At 45.0% G+C, this 17,016-nt stretch overlaps 1 protein-coding gene and 1 pseudogene across 4 annotated transcripts in view; one reads left to right on the top strand and one right to left on the bottom strand.

Annotated features, from left to right (window-relative positions):
• SH3RF2 (SH3 domain containing ring finger 2) overlaps positions 1-17,016 on the bottom strand; it is a gene marked incomplete at both ends in the record, with an annotated part of 118,542 nt that overhangs the window by 38,476 nt on the left and 63,050 nt on the right. For all 3 annotated transcript variants that reach the window (XM_084252737.1, XM_084252738.1, XM_084252739.1), the window contains one exon: positions 13,783-14,106. In XM_084252737.1, the coding sequence (XP_084108863.1) occupies positions 13,783-14,106 (324 nt within the window). The remainder of the gene's footprint in view (positions 1-13,782; positions 14,107-17,016) is intronic.
• LOC311182833 (heterogeneous nuclear ribonucleoprotein A1-like 2) lies at positions 1,083-2,589 on the top strand (annotated as a pseudogene). Its single transcript has 2 exons — positions 1,083-1,107; positions 1,726-2,589. The product of its transcript is annotated as a heterogeneous nuclear ribonucleoprotein A1-like 2 (transcript).

Raw genomic sequence — 17,016 nt, 5'->3', positions numbered from 1 at the left:
CCCGCTGCTCCCCTTAGCAGTGTATTTCAGACTCTCTGCCTGTTCTGCTCCCCGCTCTGTCTCTGGTGAATCCTCTCACCCCCCATATCTCTGGCCTGTACCCCAGCTCTTGTATGCATAAATAAATAAATCTTTAAAAAAAAAGATGTGGCACTAAACTATATGGGGTTTCTTAGTTCTGTCTTAACTTGCGATTAGTTTATGTATTTTTTTTAATTTGGTGGAGAAGACCTTGAGTTTCTTGTGAGTTTTTTACATATAAAAGAAACGAGGTCACTCCCATATCTGCTAGGAGTTATGGGGCGGGGGAAAACCCCTTTGGGATTTCAAGTGGAAAGCTCATGTAGATTTTGGAAGATGTTTGGTTCATTCTTGCCTTAAGTCAGCTATTCTCCTGACTCACGCCCACTGGAGGGAAGGAGGCAGCAGCAATGCTACTGCTTTCGGAGGTGTTGTTAATCCTTGCAGAGTGCCTACATGGAAGGATCTACTCATTTTGCAGATGAGAACATTGAGGCTCAATGGATTAAGTACTTGGTTCGATATCATTTAGTTGTCAGGTGGCAAAGCCATGGCAAGAAACTTTGCCTGACTCAAAGCCTTTTCCCCTGCCCAAAGCCTTTCTTTGTACTAAACTTCCTTCCTCTCACAGAAAAAATAGAGACCAAACCAAAAACCTTACAACAACAGATTCCACAGTCTCCTTCAAGATTTTCAGTGCTTAGTTTCTGAAAGTCTACATGATAGGAGAGATTTTTTTCTTGCACCTGATGAAATCCTTCATGTTCTCATTTCTGTTCCTTTCCTCTTTTAGACACAGAAACACAAGGCCAGTATGTACACTGAAGTTTGTAAAAATAAAGTTATTACCCATCCCCACATCAACCCTGAAGCCCATTCATCTCCAGACTGAACAAACTGAGGCTCCTTTCTCCTGGTCTAGCCCAGTTGCAGGAGCCAGACCTTAGGAGGGGGTGATGAACACGTGGCTGTAGGAGTCAGGATGCTGAAGCCAGCCTGGGGGCAGTGATAAGGACATAAACAAGGAGACTGGCACAGGCAGGCCGGGGAAGATTGCCCAGATGGCAGCAGCCAGTGGAAAAAGAGGTAGCAGTTCATTTATGGCAAACATGCCAGGCAAGGAGGTGGTGAGAAATGAGTCTTGTCTTTGAGCTAGGGAAACACCCAGAACAAACAAGGGAGGGAGGAGGGAGAGAGGAGTGTTGAGGCATGAACTCTTCAACATATGCTGAGGGTTTGTGATATGGACAATTCGAGATCATTGTGAGATCATTTCAGTAAAACTTACAGTACAGTACCTTATGCATAGCCAGTTCTCAGAAAGTAGTAGGCAATCTTTTAGATTTGCAGATTGAAAAATTCAGGAGGAAAGAAAGATTGATTTGGAATGTCACACTTAGCAACTGCAGATGAAATGACGTTCACGAATGGCACCACAAACCATTAGGTGAAATGCTGATGGGAATCCTGGGAATGGATGAAGATGACAGACAGCACCTGAATAGGAATCCATGTCAATGCAAAGTAAGTGAGAGGCATTCGTTTTACATGTAAAATAATGACTATGGACCCTGACATTATGATATATACAAAAATTACTTCCTGATGATCACACACCAAAATGTAAGAACTAGCCTTTCTGCCCGTGGACACCCCTAAGTAAGCACTGTAAAAATCTCCCCTTCCACTGCCATCACGTCTAAGTCAGAGTCTCCCCCAAGGATTCAGAACACCTGCAGAAGCTCTTCGTTGGAGATTTAAGCTTTGAAACAACCAACGAAAGTCTGAGAAGCCACTTGGAGCAATGGGGACGCTCACAGATTGTGTGGCATGAGAGAGCCAGACATCAAGTGATCCAGAGGCTTTGGGTTTGTCACTGATGCTGCGGTGGAGGAGGTGGGTGCAACCAGGAATGCAAGTCCACACGAGGTGGATGGAGGAGTTGTGGAAGCAAAGAGGGCTGTGTCAGGAGAAGATCCTCAAAGACTTGGTGCCCACTTAACTGTGAAAAGGATTTTTATCTGTGGCATTAAAGAAGACTCTGAAGATGATTTTGAGATGATTCGGAGATGCTTTTGAGCAGTATGGGAAAACTGAAGTGATTGAAATCTCGACTGATCAAGGCAGTGGAAAGAAGAGAGGCATTGCTTTTGTAATCTTTGATGACCATGATTCTGTAGACAAGACTGTCTTTCAGAAATACCATACTATGAATGGTCACCACTGTGAAGTAAGAACAGCCCTATCTAAGCAAGAGATGGCCAGGGCTTTATCCAGCCAAAGAGGTCAAAGTGGTTCTGGAAACTTGTGAAAGTGGTTGTTGATGAGAATGATGACCTTGGTTAAGGAGGAAACTTCAGGGGTCCAGCAGCCACGGTGGTGGATATGGCGGCATTGGGGATGGCAAAAATGAATTTGGTAATGATGGAAGTGATTTTGGAGGTGGTAGAAGCTACAATGATTTTTGGAAATTACAACAATCTATCTTAAAATTTTGGACCCATGAGAGAAGGAAGCTTTGAAGGCAGAAGCTCTGGATACTGTGGTGGTGGAGGCCAACTTCACTAACTGTGAACCCAAAGTGGCTGTGGTGGTGCCAGCAGCAGCAGTAGCTATGGCAGTGGCAGAGGTTTTAATTAACTGCCAGGAAACAAAGCTCAGCAGGAGAGAAGAACCAGAGAAGTGACAGGAAGCTGCAGGTTACCATAGAATTGTGAACTTGGCCAAGGGGTGGCAGGGCCTAGCTGCTACAAAGAAGATGTGTTTTAAATAACACTTATATGTATGGGAACAAAACTTGAGGACTGTATTTGTGATTAATTGTATAACAGGTTATTTTAGTTTTTGTTCTGTGGAAAGTGTAAAGCATTCCAACAGAGCATTTTAATGTAGATTTTTTTGCACCCACACTGTTGATTGCTAAATGTAATAGTCTGATCATGACACTGAATAAATGTGTCTTTTTTTAAAATGTGCTGTATGAAGTTAGTCTACTCTGAAGCCATCTTGGTAAACAATCCCAACAGTGTAAAGTTAGATTTCCCTCCGGGTGGTGCCAATTTCCTTTTGAAATTTATTTATAATATGCTTTGGCAGAGAAGCCATTGCTTTTAGAAATCTTGGTGTAGTTGAATTGGTAGTTGCTGTGTTGTGACTTGGAGCTCACCATTAAATTGGTCACCCAAGCAGAGTCATGGAGTTTATTTGGTTATTAATGATTGTTGGCACATCCTATGTGATATATCTAAATTGAATTATGGTACCAGATTAAAAATCACAGGTGGGAATGAAGCTTGTGTATCACCCATGATCATTTATAGTCAATAAACAATTTATGTTAAAAAAACCAAAACTGTAATAATTTAAACTATAAAACTCTTAGAAGAAAATGTAGGGATAAGTCTTCATGAATTGGGATTAGGCAATGGTTTCTTAGAAATGATACAAGAACCCACAAACAACATCAGAGAGACTATGTAAAGTGGGCATCATCATAATTAAAACCTTTGGTACTTCAAAGATACCACTAAGAATGTGAAAAGGCAATCCACAGGTGGGAGAAAATTTTTGCAAGTCAAATATCTGATAAAGGACTCGTATCTAGAATATGTAAAGAACTCTTACAACTCAATAGTAAGACAGATGACCCAAATGAAAATGGGCGAAGGACATGAATAGACAGTTTTCCAAGGAGCACATGCTCATAAACACACGAACAAGTTGCTTAACATCATGAGCCATCAAGGAAATGCAAATCAAAACCACAATGGATACCACGCATCATACCCACTAGGATGGCTGTAGTAAAAAAGAGATAATAAAACAAGTGTTGATGAAGATGTGAAGAAATTAGTACCCTCATACACTGTTGGTGGGAATGTAAAATGTTGTAATCACTTTGGAAAATAATTGGCAGTTCCTCAAGCAGTTAGAGCTGTCAAATGATTCCACTCCAGTGATTCCACTCCTAGTGATTCCACTCCAAGGATAGCCATGTAAAAAACATATGTCCACACAAAAACTTATGCACTGGTGTTCATTATTTATGTTTGACTATTTATAATAGTCAAAACATGAAAAAAACAAAACAGATGAGTGGATACAAATAATGTGGTATAGTCACACACTGCCTAATGATGGGGATATCTTTTAAGAAATATGTCAATAGGCGATTTTGTGCTGTGAACACCATGGGGTGTAACTACTCACACCTAGATGGTACAGCCTACTACACACCACGGCTGTATGATAGCTACCTGGTCCACTGTTGTACATGAGGTCACTTGTGGACCAAAATGTCCTTAAGCAGCACAACCGTATATCTGCACAATTGAACATTATCCAACCATTACATGGAATGACGTATGACACATGTGACAACTTGATGAACTTGAAAGAAGTCACCACTAATGACCAAATATTGTATGATTCCACTTATATGAATTGCACAGAATAGGTCAATCTATAAAGACAGAAGGTAAATTAGTGCTGCCTGGGACTGGGTTGTGGGGGTGAAAGGAAATGGTGGGATGGGAGGTGGAAAGTAAGGGATGCAAGGTTTCTTTTCAGAATAATTAAAATGTTTAAAATTGTGGAGGTGGATGTATGACTCTGTGAATGTACTAAAAGCCACTGAGATGCATAAACAAAACAAGAAAAGAGCATTTAGTGCTGTCTATGTTTTTTTTTTAAATTAATTAATTCATTTATAAAAGCACTAGGTACAGTCAGAAGCATGGGAGGGTGAGAGAATTCACCAGAGCCAGAGCCAGGAACAGAACAGGCAGACTGACGAAGTGCACTGCTGAGGGGAGCAGCGGGCATGGCAGGAGAGGTCTGCGTGCCATGTGGACCCTCGCCCAGAGGCCGGGGATCGAACCGGCGCTGCAGAGGCTGCGGGCAGCTTCGCAACCCATCGCTCAACCGCTGCACCACCGGGGAGGCCCTATTTGGGGTTCTTGCCAAAAAAGTCAAACCTGAAGCTGATTAAGCATCTAGATCTAACTACAAATTTACAGAAAGCACAGGGGAGGGAGGAATGTGTTAACAACATTGAAAAGATATGACCAGCAATATTGGGTATATGGAAAATTCAACAGGACAAATGATTTGTCTTCTTTAATGTGTATATATGGTAAAGAGCAAGGAAGAGTGAGAACCAGTAGAATAAAATAAATATAAGAGACACAGCAACCCAATGGAAGGTGTTCACCTCATTTGGCTGCTATTACAAATCAACTATAAAAATATCATTATAAGGGGCTATGGTGATAATTCATGGGTGAATTGGTGGTGGGAATTTTATGGGGACTACACAATGACGTAAAAGAGACAAATCAAAAAATAAATTAAAAAAACAAATAAAGGCAAATATGGAGGGAAAAGCACAAGGGACTAGGTGATGGTTAACAGGTGATGTGGTGGTGGGAGAATTAAGGGAACTACACCTGAGGGGAGAAATCAAATATTGCATAAAAATGAACAATGATGTAAGAAAAAAAATGAATAAATTAAAAAATAAAAGGCAAATGTGGATATTTGGGCACTGGTGACATTTGACGTTTTTAAGAAATTCTGTCTTTTTTTTAGTGTGTGATAATACCATAAATTAAATTCTTAGAACAAAGCACTGAAGTTTTAAAAGAGATAGTGAAATGTGTATGGATGAAGTGATATCTGAACTTTGCTTTAAAATAACCTAACTGGGGAGCAAGTTCGTGGCTGGGGATATAAATGAAATAAGATTGGCCACGAGTGGCTAATTGCTGAAACTAGGTGGTATGTAAATGAGAGCTCATTATACTCATCTTTTATCTTTTATATATATGTGAAATTTCCCATTATAAAAAGTTCCAAAAGGGCCTCCCCTGGTGGCGCTGTGGTTGAGCGCTGGGTTGAGAAGCTGCCCACAGCATCTGCAGCGCCGGTTCCATGGTGAGAGTCCCACATGGCACGCAGACCTCTCCTGCCGCCCGCTGCTCCCCTCAGCAGTGCACTTCGTCAGTCTGCCTGTTCTGTTCCCTGCTCTGGCTCTGATGAATTCTCTCACCCTCCCACGCTTTTGACTATACCCAGCGCTTGTATAAATAAATAAATAAATCTTAAAAAAAAAAAAAAGTTCCAAAAATATACAGCATAGTGATTGAGGAGAAATCTAGCAACTGATTGCTAAGAAATTCTGATTTCTAAAATTTTTACTAAGAACAATAATAAAAGTGTTAGTTTAGCAGTTAATCTTGTGAGATAGAACTCAGTCTGATTTTTTTGAGGAAACTTAAGCTCAGTGTGGCTCATAACTAGTTCGAAGTCCCAGCTATTGGGGTGGCATTGGTGCCTGGTCTAAGGTAGACGGGCTTCTCCTGTACAGCACTGCTTCTCCAAGAGGCTCACGGAAGCTCTTGACCCAGAGGATGCTGGAGAGCAGACAGTGCAGGTCTGAGCCTGTTCCATTTCTTGTTTTCAGGTGTTCCCCTGGGGGACACCTACTAAAGCACTCACTGATCATTTATACAAATGGTCTGAGTGTTGTCTCCACCCGCGGGGTATACACTTGAAATTTTAACAAGCATTAAACATTTTAAGAACCTATTGGGCTCCATAGATGGTACTTCGGGACAGACAATTGTGATGTGAACAGTTTGGGGGGGCAGGTGTCTATTGAATGGAGTGTCCCCATTTTTCCATCCACAACCAGATTTTTCCAGTTAGTTCGACGGCTCTGATAACTTCATTTATGAGTAGGGATTTGTTGAGTGAAAATTACAAAGATAAAAGAAATTTATATTGGGAGATAGCAAGATGAACTACAAGCATAGGATTAATTTATTTCTGTAAATCACCTTGGAAGGAGGATTAGCTAAGAATCTTAAACAAGAATTAGCACTGGAAATGTGTCCAAAGGAAGAAGGTGGTCTTAACGTTAAGTAAAAACCATCTTCCCTGGTGGTCCTCAGCACCACAAAATTGGGTTGGGAGTTTCCTCTGAAGAATGTAGACAAAGACATGCTGAGAGAGGATTTGGACTTAAAGTTCAAGCTCCTAAAAATTGCTTTACTCAAAATATTTCAAATAGGATTGAAGGAAAGTCAGCTTCATAGAACTTGGAATTCCCCGAAGTGCATGACAACTCAGCTTCCCTGGAGCAGGGGAAGATGCTGGGGCTGGGAGGGAGGGAGGAAGCCTGGGGGAGAGAGTTACACCCCTACTGAATCAGTGACCAGCCCTTTCCCCCTCTCTATTTTCTCTTTTGCTTTTGCTTTCTATTTATTTATTTATTAAAGAGGCATGTATTTTTATTAATTTATTTGTTTATTTATTTGTTTGTTTGTTTATACAATCACTGGGTACAGTCAGAAGCGCGGGAGGGTGAGAGGATTCACCAGAACCAGAGCGGGGAGCAGAGCAGGCAGAAGGACCAAAGTACACTGCTGAGGCGAGCAGTGGGCGGCAGGAGAGGTCTGCGCGCCATGTGGGACCCTCCTTCAGTGGCCGGGGTGCAGCCGGGGATCGAACTGGCACCGCAGAGGCCGCAGGGAGCTTCGCAACCCAGCGCTCAACCGCTGCGCCACTGGGGAGGCCCTCTCTCTTTTGCTTTTGAGTAATCTGAATAGCGGAACAGGATTTGTGATTATTTAAATAAGTCAAAGGGGCCACCCCTGGTGGCGCAGTGGTTGAGCGCTGGGTTGCGAAGCTGCCCGCAGCCTCTGCGGCGCCGGTTCCATCCCCGGCTGCTCCCCGGCCACCAGAGGAGGGTTCCACATGGCGCGCAGACCTCTCCTGCCACCCGCTGCTCCCCTCAGCAGTGTACTTTGGTCCTTCTGCCTGCTCTGCTCCCTGCTCTGGCTCTGGTGAATTCTCTCACCCTCCCGTGGCTTCTGACTGTACCCAGTGTTTGTATAAATAAATAAACAAAAATAAATCTTAAAAAAAAAGAAGTTTTCAATCTAGAGAGCATGATGATAAAATGTATGCAGTATTTATAGAAAAAGAATATGCATATAGACACTGTGCTGTGGACATAGTAGGGAGATACTAATTCTGCAGGGGAGCGGTGGCAAGAGCTTCCTTGAATAAGTGGAATGTGTACAGGGTTTTGGGGGAATGGATATGAGTAGGACAGGCGCCTGTGCCAAAAATAAATTACAGGAGGAACAACATTTATTTATTTCACAGACATTGGTTCATTGCCTAGAATAATTCAGGTGCCAGGGACAAGGACAATAGGCAAAGAGGTAGTGTAGGGGACACTGTGCTGAGGAGTGATGAGGAGACAGATCACTGCCACTTTTGTGTGATTGTGCATGCTGGGTGCCAGAGGGGGCTGTAGCCAGATGTCATACTAAGAACTCATACAGGGGAAAGAGCAAAGGTCCATCCTCAAACCCTGTTTCTAACTTTTAGACTTTGCGCAAGTTACCTAAACTTTCTGTCCCAAGGTTTTCCTATTTGGTATAATGGGCACAGTGACACATATTCAGAACAGCTGCAGGGATAGAAGGAGAGTCAGCTTGTCTGGGAATCATCTATTTATAGTTTCTGGCTCTTACTGGCCACTTAAGGCAGCAGGTATTACTGATTCTGAGGACAGTAGGAATCATTGGCACTTTGGAGAAGATAAATGGATGGATCTAGGTTTTCAAGAGATGAATAAAGAGGCCACGATTAGAAGAATGGGTGAGTTGAGTGGGCTGTGAATGAGCATGAGCTGAGACTAAAGCAATAAAGTGAGACATAAAAGCAAAACTACGGCAGTGGGCTGGACTGGACAGAGGTGATAACGATCTAGGTGGCAAAGTGAGCTTGCCAACTGACTGAGGTAGGAGGTGAGGGAGAGAGGACTCGCATGCCGACAGGCTTTCTATGTGCAGTTTCCGCTAACCTCAATCTGGGACACAGTGGGAGGAAGGGGCAGGCTGAAGGGGGAGGCTTTTGGGGGAAGGAGAGGAAGAGGTTGAGTTGGCTGAGAGGTAGATTGAGGGAGAGAACCTCTTAGGATGCCTGGTGTTAGGGAGGATCATGAGTGTGGAAGACGGGGCGGGCAGGCTCCCTGTGGGGACAAGTCACATTTAGAACTGCAGGGTGGGCCTAGTTATTGTGACTTGACCTTAAGAGAAGGTGCTGAAGGCCTTCTTTCTGACTGGAGTCCCATGCAACTGACTCCTTTCCTCTGCTGAGGCATTGAGGAGACCTTGAGATCATCTGCGGGACTTTTCCAGAAGTCAGGCTTTGGTTCCAATCCTCCTAGTTTCCCATGGAACCTACTCAGCACCTTCAGGTCTAATCCTCAATTGTTTTCCAGTGCAGTTGTTTTGAATCCAAAGTTCATCTTGGAGGTCATTTCCTGACGTTTTACTCAGATGTTCCAGGTGGTTTCCCACAGGTAGGAAGACAATGACAACAGGAAAACAAGATTCCTTGCACTGGTTTGTCTTGATGAGAAAGTAGTGCTTTGCTCCCTTTGATATTTTAAGACTTCAAGAACAATCTAAGGCTTGTCTTTACAATAGAAGGGGCACAGGGCTATTTAACCGGGATGATGTCAGAGGTGTTTTCAGAAAAATTGACTCCTGCCTCGTCCAACCCCCCTCCATCTGCTGGAGGTCTGGATATGCTTTAAACTTCCCAAATAAAAGTTTTCCCAGGCATGTTGGTCTACAGGGACTAACATTCAAATATCCCTCTTCCAGGAAACAAAAGACTGAAACAAATGCCCTCCTCTCTGCTTCCTGAACACTTGAACAGGGCCTAGGTATGATGTATTTACTCAATCAGTGTTTTCTGAACTGCATTCAGCCCATCTTCATTATTCCTGCCAGATCCATATACCAACTGTATCTTTACTAGCTTATGATTCTTTAAAAAAAAATCTTTAACATCTCAATATAATATTAAAAGTTTTCATGAAATTTTATCAATATAAAACTGGTATTACCTGGAGATAAAGAAGGTAACTACTAGAAAACAAAAAAATACATAGCGCCATTCAATTCAGAGATGGGCGATGGCGTGCTCACAGCTCGAAGCCTGAAGTCTTGCAATCTCTTTCTTCCAGAGTGAGATTGGCAAGTGTTAAAGACATACCAGCACCAAACTAACACCTTCCTGCTATCATCAGGGAACTTGGAGAAAATTGGGAAGAGAATAATTCTCTCAGTCTACGGTTCTGAGTTAAGATCTGATTCTCTCTGCCACATAGATATACAGAAGTCAGTGTGGGTGCCAGTAGGTCCTCATCCGCTTTGGGGAGCCCTAGTTCCATTACAGTCAGTCACTATTTTTTGTTTCCCCACTAAACAGTGAACTTGAAAGTGAGAGCTTATTCCCGGAGTCTCAGGTACTGCACACAATACTTGGACAAAGGGAGAATAACTAAAAACCTTCTGAGATCCAGAAGACTTAGGGCAAAATATTGACAGAGGGGTGTGTGGGAAGAAGAATGAAGGTAGGTTTGGAGTCTAAAGGTAGTCAAGTGAAGACATTCAAGAAAAGAAAAGCTACAGATTTTTAAGAAGAACTACACTGACACAATGTCACCAGATGAGGTGGATGAAAAAATGCAGTGACAATAGTTTATGCTTGAGAAGTTCACAATTCTAGGCCTGATCTAGACTCACCATTTACTAATTCCATGAACTTGGCCAAATCATTTTTCTGTTGGGCCTTAATTTCAATATTTTCCTGTAAAGTGTTGATAATACCTCCCCTACAAAGGCTTTTACCATGTTTTTAGGATGGAGGGAAGGACTGAGGAGCTGCAACAAAAGAAGACTTTGCCATCAGAAGATCTTATCCTTTCTCTCTCTCTCTCTCTCTCTCTCTCTCTCCCCCCTTTCCCCTTTCTTTTTCTCTTTCCTGCTTTTTATTGTCAATAAATGTTTTGAGGTTATTCTTACTGTTCTTGCTATTTTGCTAGTAGATACAATTCCTAGTACACACCACAGTTGCTAGTACATTATAAGCATTCAATCGAGGTTTACTGCTTGAGAGCCTCCCTGGTGGCGCAGCGGTTGAGCGCTGGGCTGTGAAGCTGTCCGCGGCCTCTGAAGTGCTGGTTCGATCCCCGAACGCTGGGCGAGGGTCCCACCTGGGACCTCTCCGGCCGCCCGCTGCTCCCCTTGGCAGTGTACTTCGTCAGTCTGCCTGTTCTGCTCTCCGCTCTGGCTCTGGTGAATTCTCTCACCCTCCCCCGCTTCTTACTGTACCCAGTGCTTGTATAAATAAATAAATCTTTAAAAAAAACTACTGAAAAAAAATAGAGGTTTATTGCTTGAAAGAGTTATATTGACCTGTGATCTTTTCTGTAGGAGACTCTTCCTCCTCCAGTCTTCCTTGTCTACGTATACCACTACCATCCTGCCCAGATATTTAAAAGCAAAGTCTTGATCCCTTGATTTACTGAAGAGCTAGTAGGGCATAGACACTGTAAGGGGTGCTAGGATGGGAGGGAAGGGGGAGCTTGAGAAGCTGGACCCAGCCACAGGTCTCAAAGTGGTTAGACACAAGGAAGCAGCAATGTTTGTGATTTGTTCGACTTTCCACTAGTCATCTTTAGATGTTGTTCATTAGTGGGACATTTAGAGTATGTTTTTCACAACACCTGGATAAATATGTAGAAATTCTTATAATCCACAGCCAGCTGGATCGAGAAAAGGCCATTGCCTCTGCGGGTGGCTCCCTGGGAACAGGGTATGTATATGCCATGCCTTGGAATTCTCTCCATGCATGAAAACTTGGAGGAATACTGCTTGTTTTCATTCCTACTAGGATTCTCCATTTTAGTCCAGTCTCTGCAAGTGAGATAAATGACCAGGAAGAAGAATGTTTTTATTTATTTTTAAAAATATTTTACCAATTTTTTTTAGCAATTTCTTTCTTTCTTTTTTAAAATTTATTTATTTATACAAGCACTGGGTAGAGTCAGAAGTGCGGGAGGGTGAGAGAATTCACCAGAGCCAGAGCGGGGAACAGAACAGGCAGACTGACGAAATACACTGCTGAGGGGAGCAGCGGGCATGGCAGGAGAGGTCTGTGCGCCATGTGGGACGCTTACCAGAGGCCAGGGATCGAACTGGCGCTGCAGAGGCTGTGGGCAGCTTCACAGCCCAGCGCTCAACCGTTGTGCTATCGGGGAGGCCTCCAGGAAGAAGAATTTAAAGGCACAAGGGAAATGACTTGTGGCCAAATCTTTTGGGAAGCCAACTCGCAGCAGAGAGATCCAGTTTGTATCTGCAAGTGTGCATGGTAATTTACATGCCAATGTCTATATACAAACAATGGTTTCAGAAACATTTTGCTACTCTTTGGCTTAATTGCCAGTCACTAGGCCCCCATTTTAGAGACTGTGTGTACATGTGGAGGTGCATGTGTGCAGGCAAGTGTGCTGGAGGGAAAACTTTGGTCCCAAAGCATGTTTGGACTTGTAAAAAGCGTTTGGAATGTGTGTGTATAAAGGGAGTTTTAAGTTTTTTTTGACAAAGATTGTATTTGGAGGGGAAAGGATATTGTGTGTGTGTGTCTCTGTGTGTGTGTGTGTGTGTGTGCACGTGCGCACATGCGCAGGCATGCACACAGTGCAAGTGGTGGACAAAATTATGTTAACAGCCATCCTCTTAGAGATCCAGTCAGTGTCATGAGATGTATTGTGGGAGGTGATTGTTTTCCTTTTAGACCAGCACATGGGGCCTTGAGGAACCCTTGACTTTCCCCTCCTCCTGTCTTGTTAAAAAGGGATTAGAGTCCAATTAAGCCATTTAATCCCAAGGTAGAGATTCATGTTTAAAAACAAGATTTACAGCTTTAAAAAAAACAGTGGTGCAAGTTGAGGTTTGTCCTTTCAAGCTGCCACCCGCGTGGTTCCAAAGAGTGTTTCCAGCGGAATACCCAACATGCAGCTCTTCTTAATTACTTTGCCTCATACCTCCAGCCCTTCATCTGTTAAAGAGCCCTCCAACCTAAATAGGCACACACTGTTAGAAGTACTTCTGCTTCTGGATTGCCACAACCGCCCTTCTGCTGGCTTATTTCCCTTCAGTTGGCAACTGAGGACCAGGCTTAATAATTACAGTGTTATGAGCTAAAGCTGATTGGGTGCTTAGTATGTGCCAGGCGTTGCTCTAAGCACTTTACATAAAAGTATCCAATTTGATGCTCCCCATGAAAACAACCAGGGCTGGCATTCTGAGTGTGAGACTCATGTAGTCATACATGGCCCTGTGCTTAGAAGGGTCTGCACTTGTTTAATGCTCTGCTGTTACAGTCTAGAAATTCTTAAATATGCCTTTTCAGTTTTTACTGGGCCCTGCAAATTACATAACCAGTCCTTAAAACACTCAATAACCATTGTTTCTTTTTCTTCCTTTTCATGTGATGTCTAATTCAATGCTAGAGGATGGAACAGTGATTCTCAGTTTATGCAGCCAAAACCCTGTCTGGATAGTGAAATCATCACCTTAGAGGGAGGTTCTCCAAGGCACCGGAACCATGTGGTAGCCCTTAGCATGAAAAAGCAAAGTGCTTGTGAGGACATGGCAAGTTGTTTAGCACCTCTGAGCCTCAGTTTTCTCATCTGTAAAATGGAGATAATAATAATACCTAACCCACAGATTGTTTCAAAGATGAAATCATTCCAGATCGTGTGAATGCAGCTGATACATAGTACGTGTGCCGATAGTAATGCATTACAGGTGCCCAGCAGGTCCTAAACATGGTGAGGGTCATTTGCCAAACTCCCAGGTGCCCTGGTCCAGGGGGTTTGTTTCCTACCTGCCCCAGAGAGCTGGGAGGAACGTCTGCTTTCTCCACGTGCTGGGTGATCACAGAGGGATTGCTGGAGCTGATGAGCACTGGGGTGCTGATCTCCACCATATGGCGCCCGGAGGGGGAATGGACCATCCTGTTGAGAGTATTCAAGGCTGTTGTGATGGAAAACTGCCCGGGCCCCTTCCTTCTGGACCCAGGGCCCCTTTGGAGCGTGGGTGTGTTGATCTCTTTGCCTCTGGAAGAAGAGGACACCAGGGACAGGCTTTTTGTCCGGGATGGCTGACGGCTTTTGTTCTTCTCCAGAAGGTGTCTGGCTGTGAGGTTTGGCTGAAAAGACAAAAGGCCCGGGGAGAAGTCAGTCAACCTGATCTACCACGAGCAGCTCAGACCCACTTAGGTTAGACTGAAGCCAACTCAGATGCCACTGTCCAGTTATTACCTCTTGGTGAGCTATCTTCACCAATATGTCCTGGCGACTCTGCTGTATCAGTGAAACAAAGTAGTTCCTGCTCTTTTACTGAGCTCCAAAGGGGTTGAAAATAAGCCTGCTTCCCTGATGGACTGGGAGCGCTCTTTACCCATCTCTTCCAACTCCACCCCAGCCCTTTCCGTGTGGTGGGCTCCCCTCTCCTTTAGTCAAATTCCCCTGAGCCCCCACTGGGTTGTCTGTTTGCCTCCTCAGTGTCCTGCAGTCCCAATGCTTCCCCGGCATGGCATTTTCCATTCCATACTGTAATCATTTCCTTTCCTCTGCTGAACAGTTAGCTACCTGAGGGCAGGGACCTCATACACATTACTCCCTGCTGTATACCCTGGTGAATGCTTAGAGAATAATGAGTGGAGAAAGTTGCTCAAGTTCATACATTTGAGAAGGGTTGGAGGAAGTACACAAATCCACTCAGATTTCTGAATCTTTAAGCTAAGAGCATCTTTTACAACTTCCTTTAAATGCATTCATTACCATTCTCTCTTGTTCTATACTTCTTATTCAGTGGTATTTTGTAAATCAGAAAAGAAAAGCCCTGATATATAGAGTTTTATCAACTTCTGTGATGCAAAAATCTTCTGATAGTTAACAGTTGGCTAGTAAAATTCCTGAAAATGTAATACTCGTGTCATCCAGTAGCAGCCGGCTACCCTTGCAGCCATGTCTGTGCAACCCATGTCTGCCTTCCTCACTATATTGGTAAATTCCAACAAGAGCTATATTTTGAATACCTTACCCACCAAGTGCCCCTTTGAGTTAATTTCCTTCAGAACTCTGAAGTATGTTGACAAAACAAGAATTGGTGTGAATAAAACTTTCCAGGATGATTACTTAATTTGCCATCATTACGATTGCTACCAACTACCTTCTAAACCACATTTTATTCTCATCTCTAGAGTCAACTACAGAGGTATAAAGGAATTTGCCCATTTAGGAACTTTTTAATGACAATGATTAAAAGAGCCAATATAGAAAATTTTACAGAAGATTTAGCTCCTACCTCAAGAAGCTTATAATATTGTAAAGGAAAAAGTCAAGTAGAGGAAGGGACATTATTATGTTGACGATGACAACAAGAGAGTAGAAACCCAGAGCCTCCTTGGTGGTACAGGGGCTAAGTCTCAGCACTATCAAGTAATCGCCAGCCACTTCAGGCTGAGTTCGATCCCCGGCCAGGGAGCTGACCCACATGGTGCAGCAGACCTCTCCTGTCTTGCCCGCTGCTCCCCTCAGCAGTGTATTTCAGTCGATCTGCCTGTTCTGCTCCCTACTCTGTCTCTGGTGAATCCTCTCACCCCCTCACCTCTGGCCTACAATCCAGTTCTTGTGTGCATAGATAAATAAAAATAAATCTTTTAAAAAAAGAGAGAGTAGGAGGGGCGGAGCAACATGGCGGCGAGGAGACGCTGCGAGTAAGATCTCCCATTAAAAAAAGTTAATAGGGAGGAAAAGCGGCAGGTCCCAGTGAGAACTGGGACACGGAAGATAAACGGACGACTCCAGCAAACTGCCCGAAGAAGAAAGTTGCCATAAAAGAGGACGAGAAGGGAGGGAAGCGCAGAACCCTGCTCCCCTCCCCCGCCCACAGAGGCGGCACTCTCCGACCGGCAGAGACCAGGGAAACAACAAACCAAAACGCCCAACAAGAAAAACGGATGCAGCAAGCGGGACTGTGAGTGGAAAGGAACTATTTCAGCCACCACACCCCGTGAACGGGAGCTGAGGCGAACCCTGCAGGATCCGCCGCGGAGGTGAGCTCCACGCGCCATTAAAAAGAGAGCCCCGCCCACCAGGAGGAGACCAGCACCAGCACACAGCCCCGGCCGCCCGGTAAGCTTGCGCGAAAGCGGCGCTCGGATTGCAGCTGCCCAGGGCCCTGCGCCTGCGACCTAGGCTTGCGGGGAGACGGCGGAGGCCCTCCCTGAGTGAGCAGGAACAAGGCGCCCAGGCAGGGGAGCGGGATTCAAAAGGCACCATTCCCGCGCCACTGATCTGGGCTACAGCCCGCGTCCTGGAACTGAGACCCGGGCGGAGGCCCTCCCTGAGTGAGCAGGAACAAGGCGCCCAGGCAGGGGAGCGGGATTCAAAAGGCGCCATTCCCGCGCCACTGATCTGGGCTACAGCCCGCGTCGTGGAACTGAGGGCTTTGGAACTGAGACCCGGGCGAGGCCCTCCCTGAGTGAGCAGGAACAAGGCGCCCAGGCAGGGGAGCGGGATTCAAAAGGCGCCATTCCCGCGCCACTGATCTGGGCTACAGCCCGCGTCCTGGAACTGAGGGCTTTGGAACTGAGACCCGGGCGGAGGCCCTCCCTGAGTGAGCAGGAACAAGGCGCCCAGGCAGGGGAGCGGGATTCAAAAGGCGCCATTCCCGCGCCACTGATCTGGGCTACAGCCCGCGTCCTGGAACTGAGGGCTTTGGAACTGAGACCCGGGGCACGAAATTAGGGGCGTGGGTTCCCCACGACGGTGGGGCACAAGGCAGACACAGCACCCCAAAGCTGTTGAGGTGTACCCTACCATCCCCGCTCTGCTCCCTGTCCCACGGGGTGGAAAATCAGCTCCCCAAGGGCTCTAGGAGAGATCTCTGGTGCCACCTAGCGACTTGACCCCAGCACAGGCTACTGAAGGAGCTAGTGGCCAGCTGGGGAGTTAGCCCACACTGGGCCCCTTCTGAACAAGTAGTCTGAGCCCACAGGGAGAGCGAGCACCCACAGCCGGGGCAGACCAGGCGCGCAGAAGAGTGTGCCTGA

This window comes from Talpa europaea (genome assembly GCF_964194135.1).
Source record: "Talpa europaea genome assembly, chromosome: 13".
Classification (NCBI taxonomy): domain Eukaryota; kingdom Metazoa; phylum Chordata; class Mammalia; order Eulipotyphla; family Talpidae; genus Talpa; species Talpa europaea.
The sequence above is the reverse complement of the archived record's forward strand: the minus strand, read 5'-3'. Positions and strand labels throughout refer to the sequence as shown.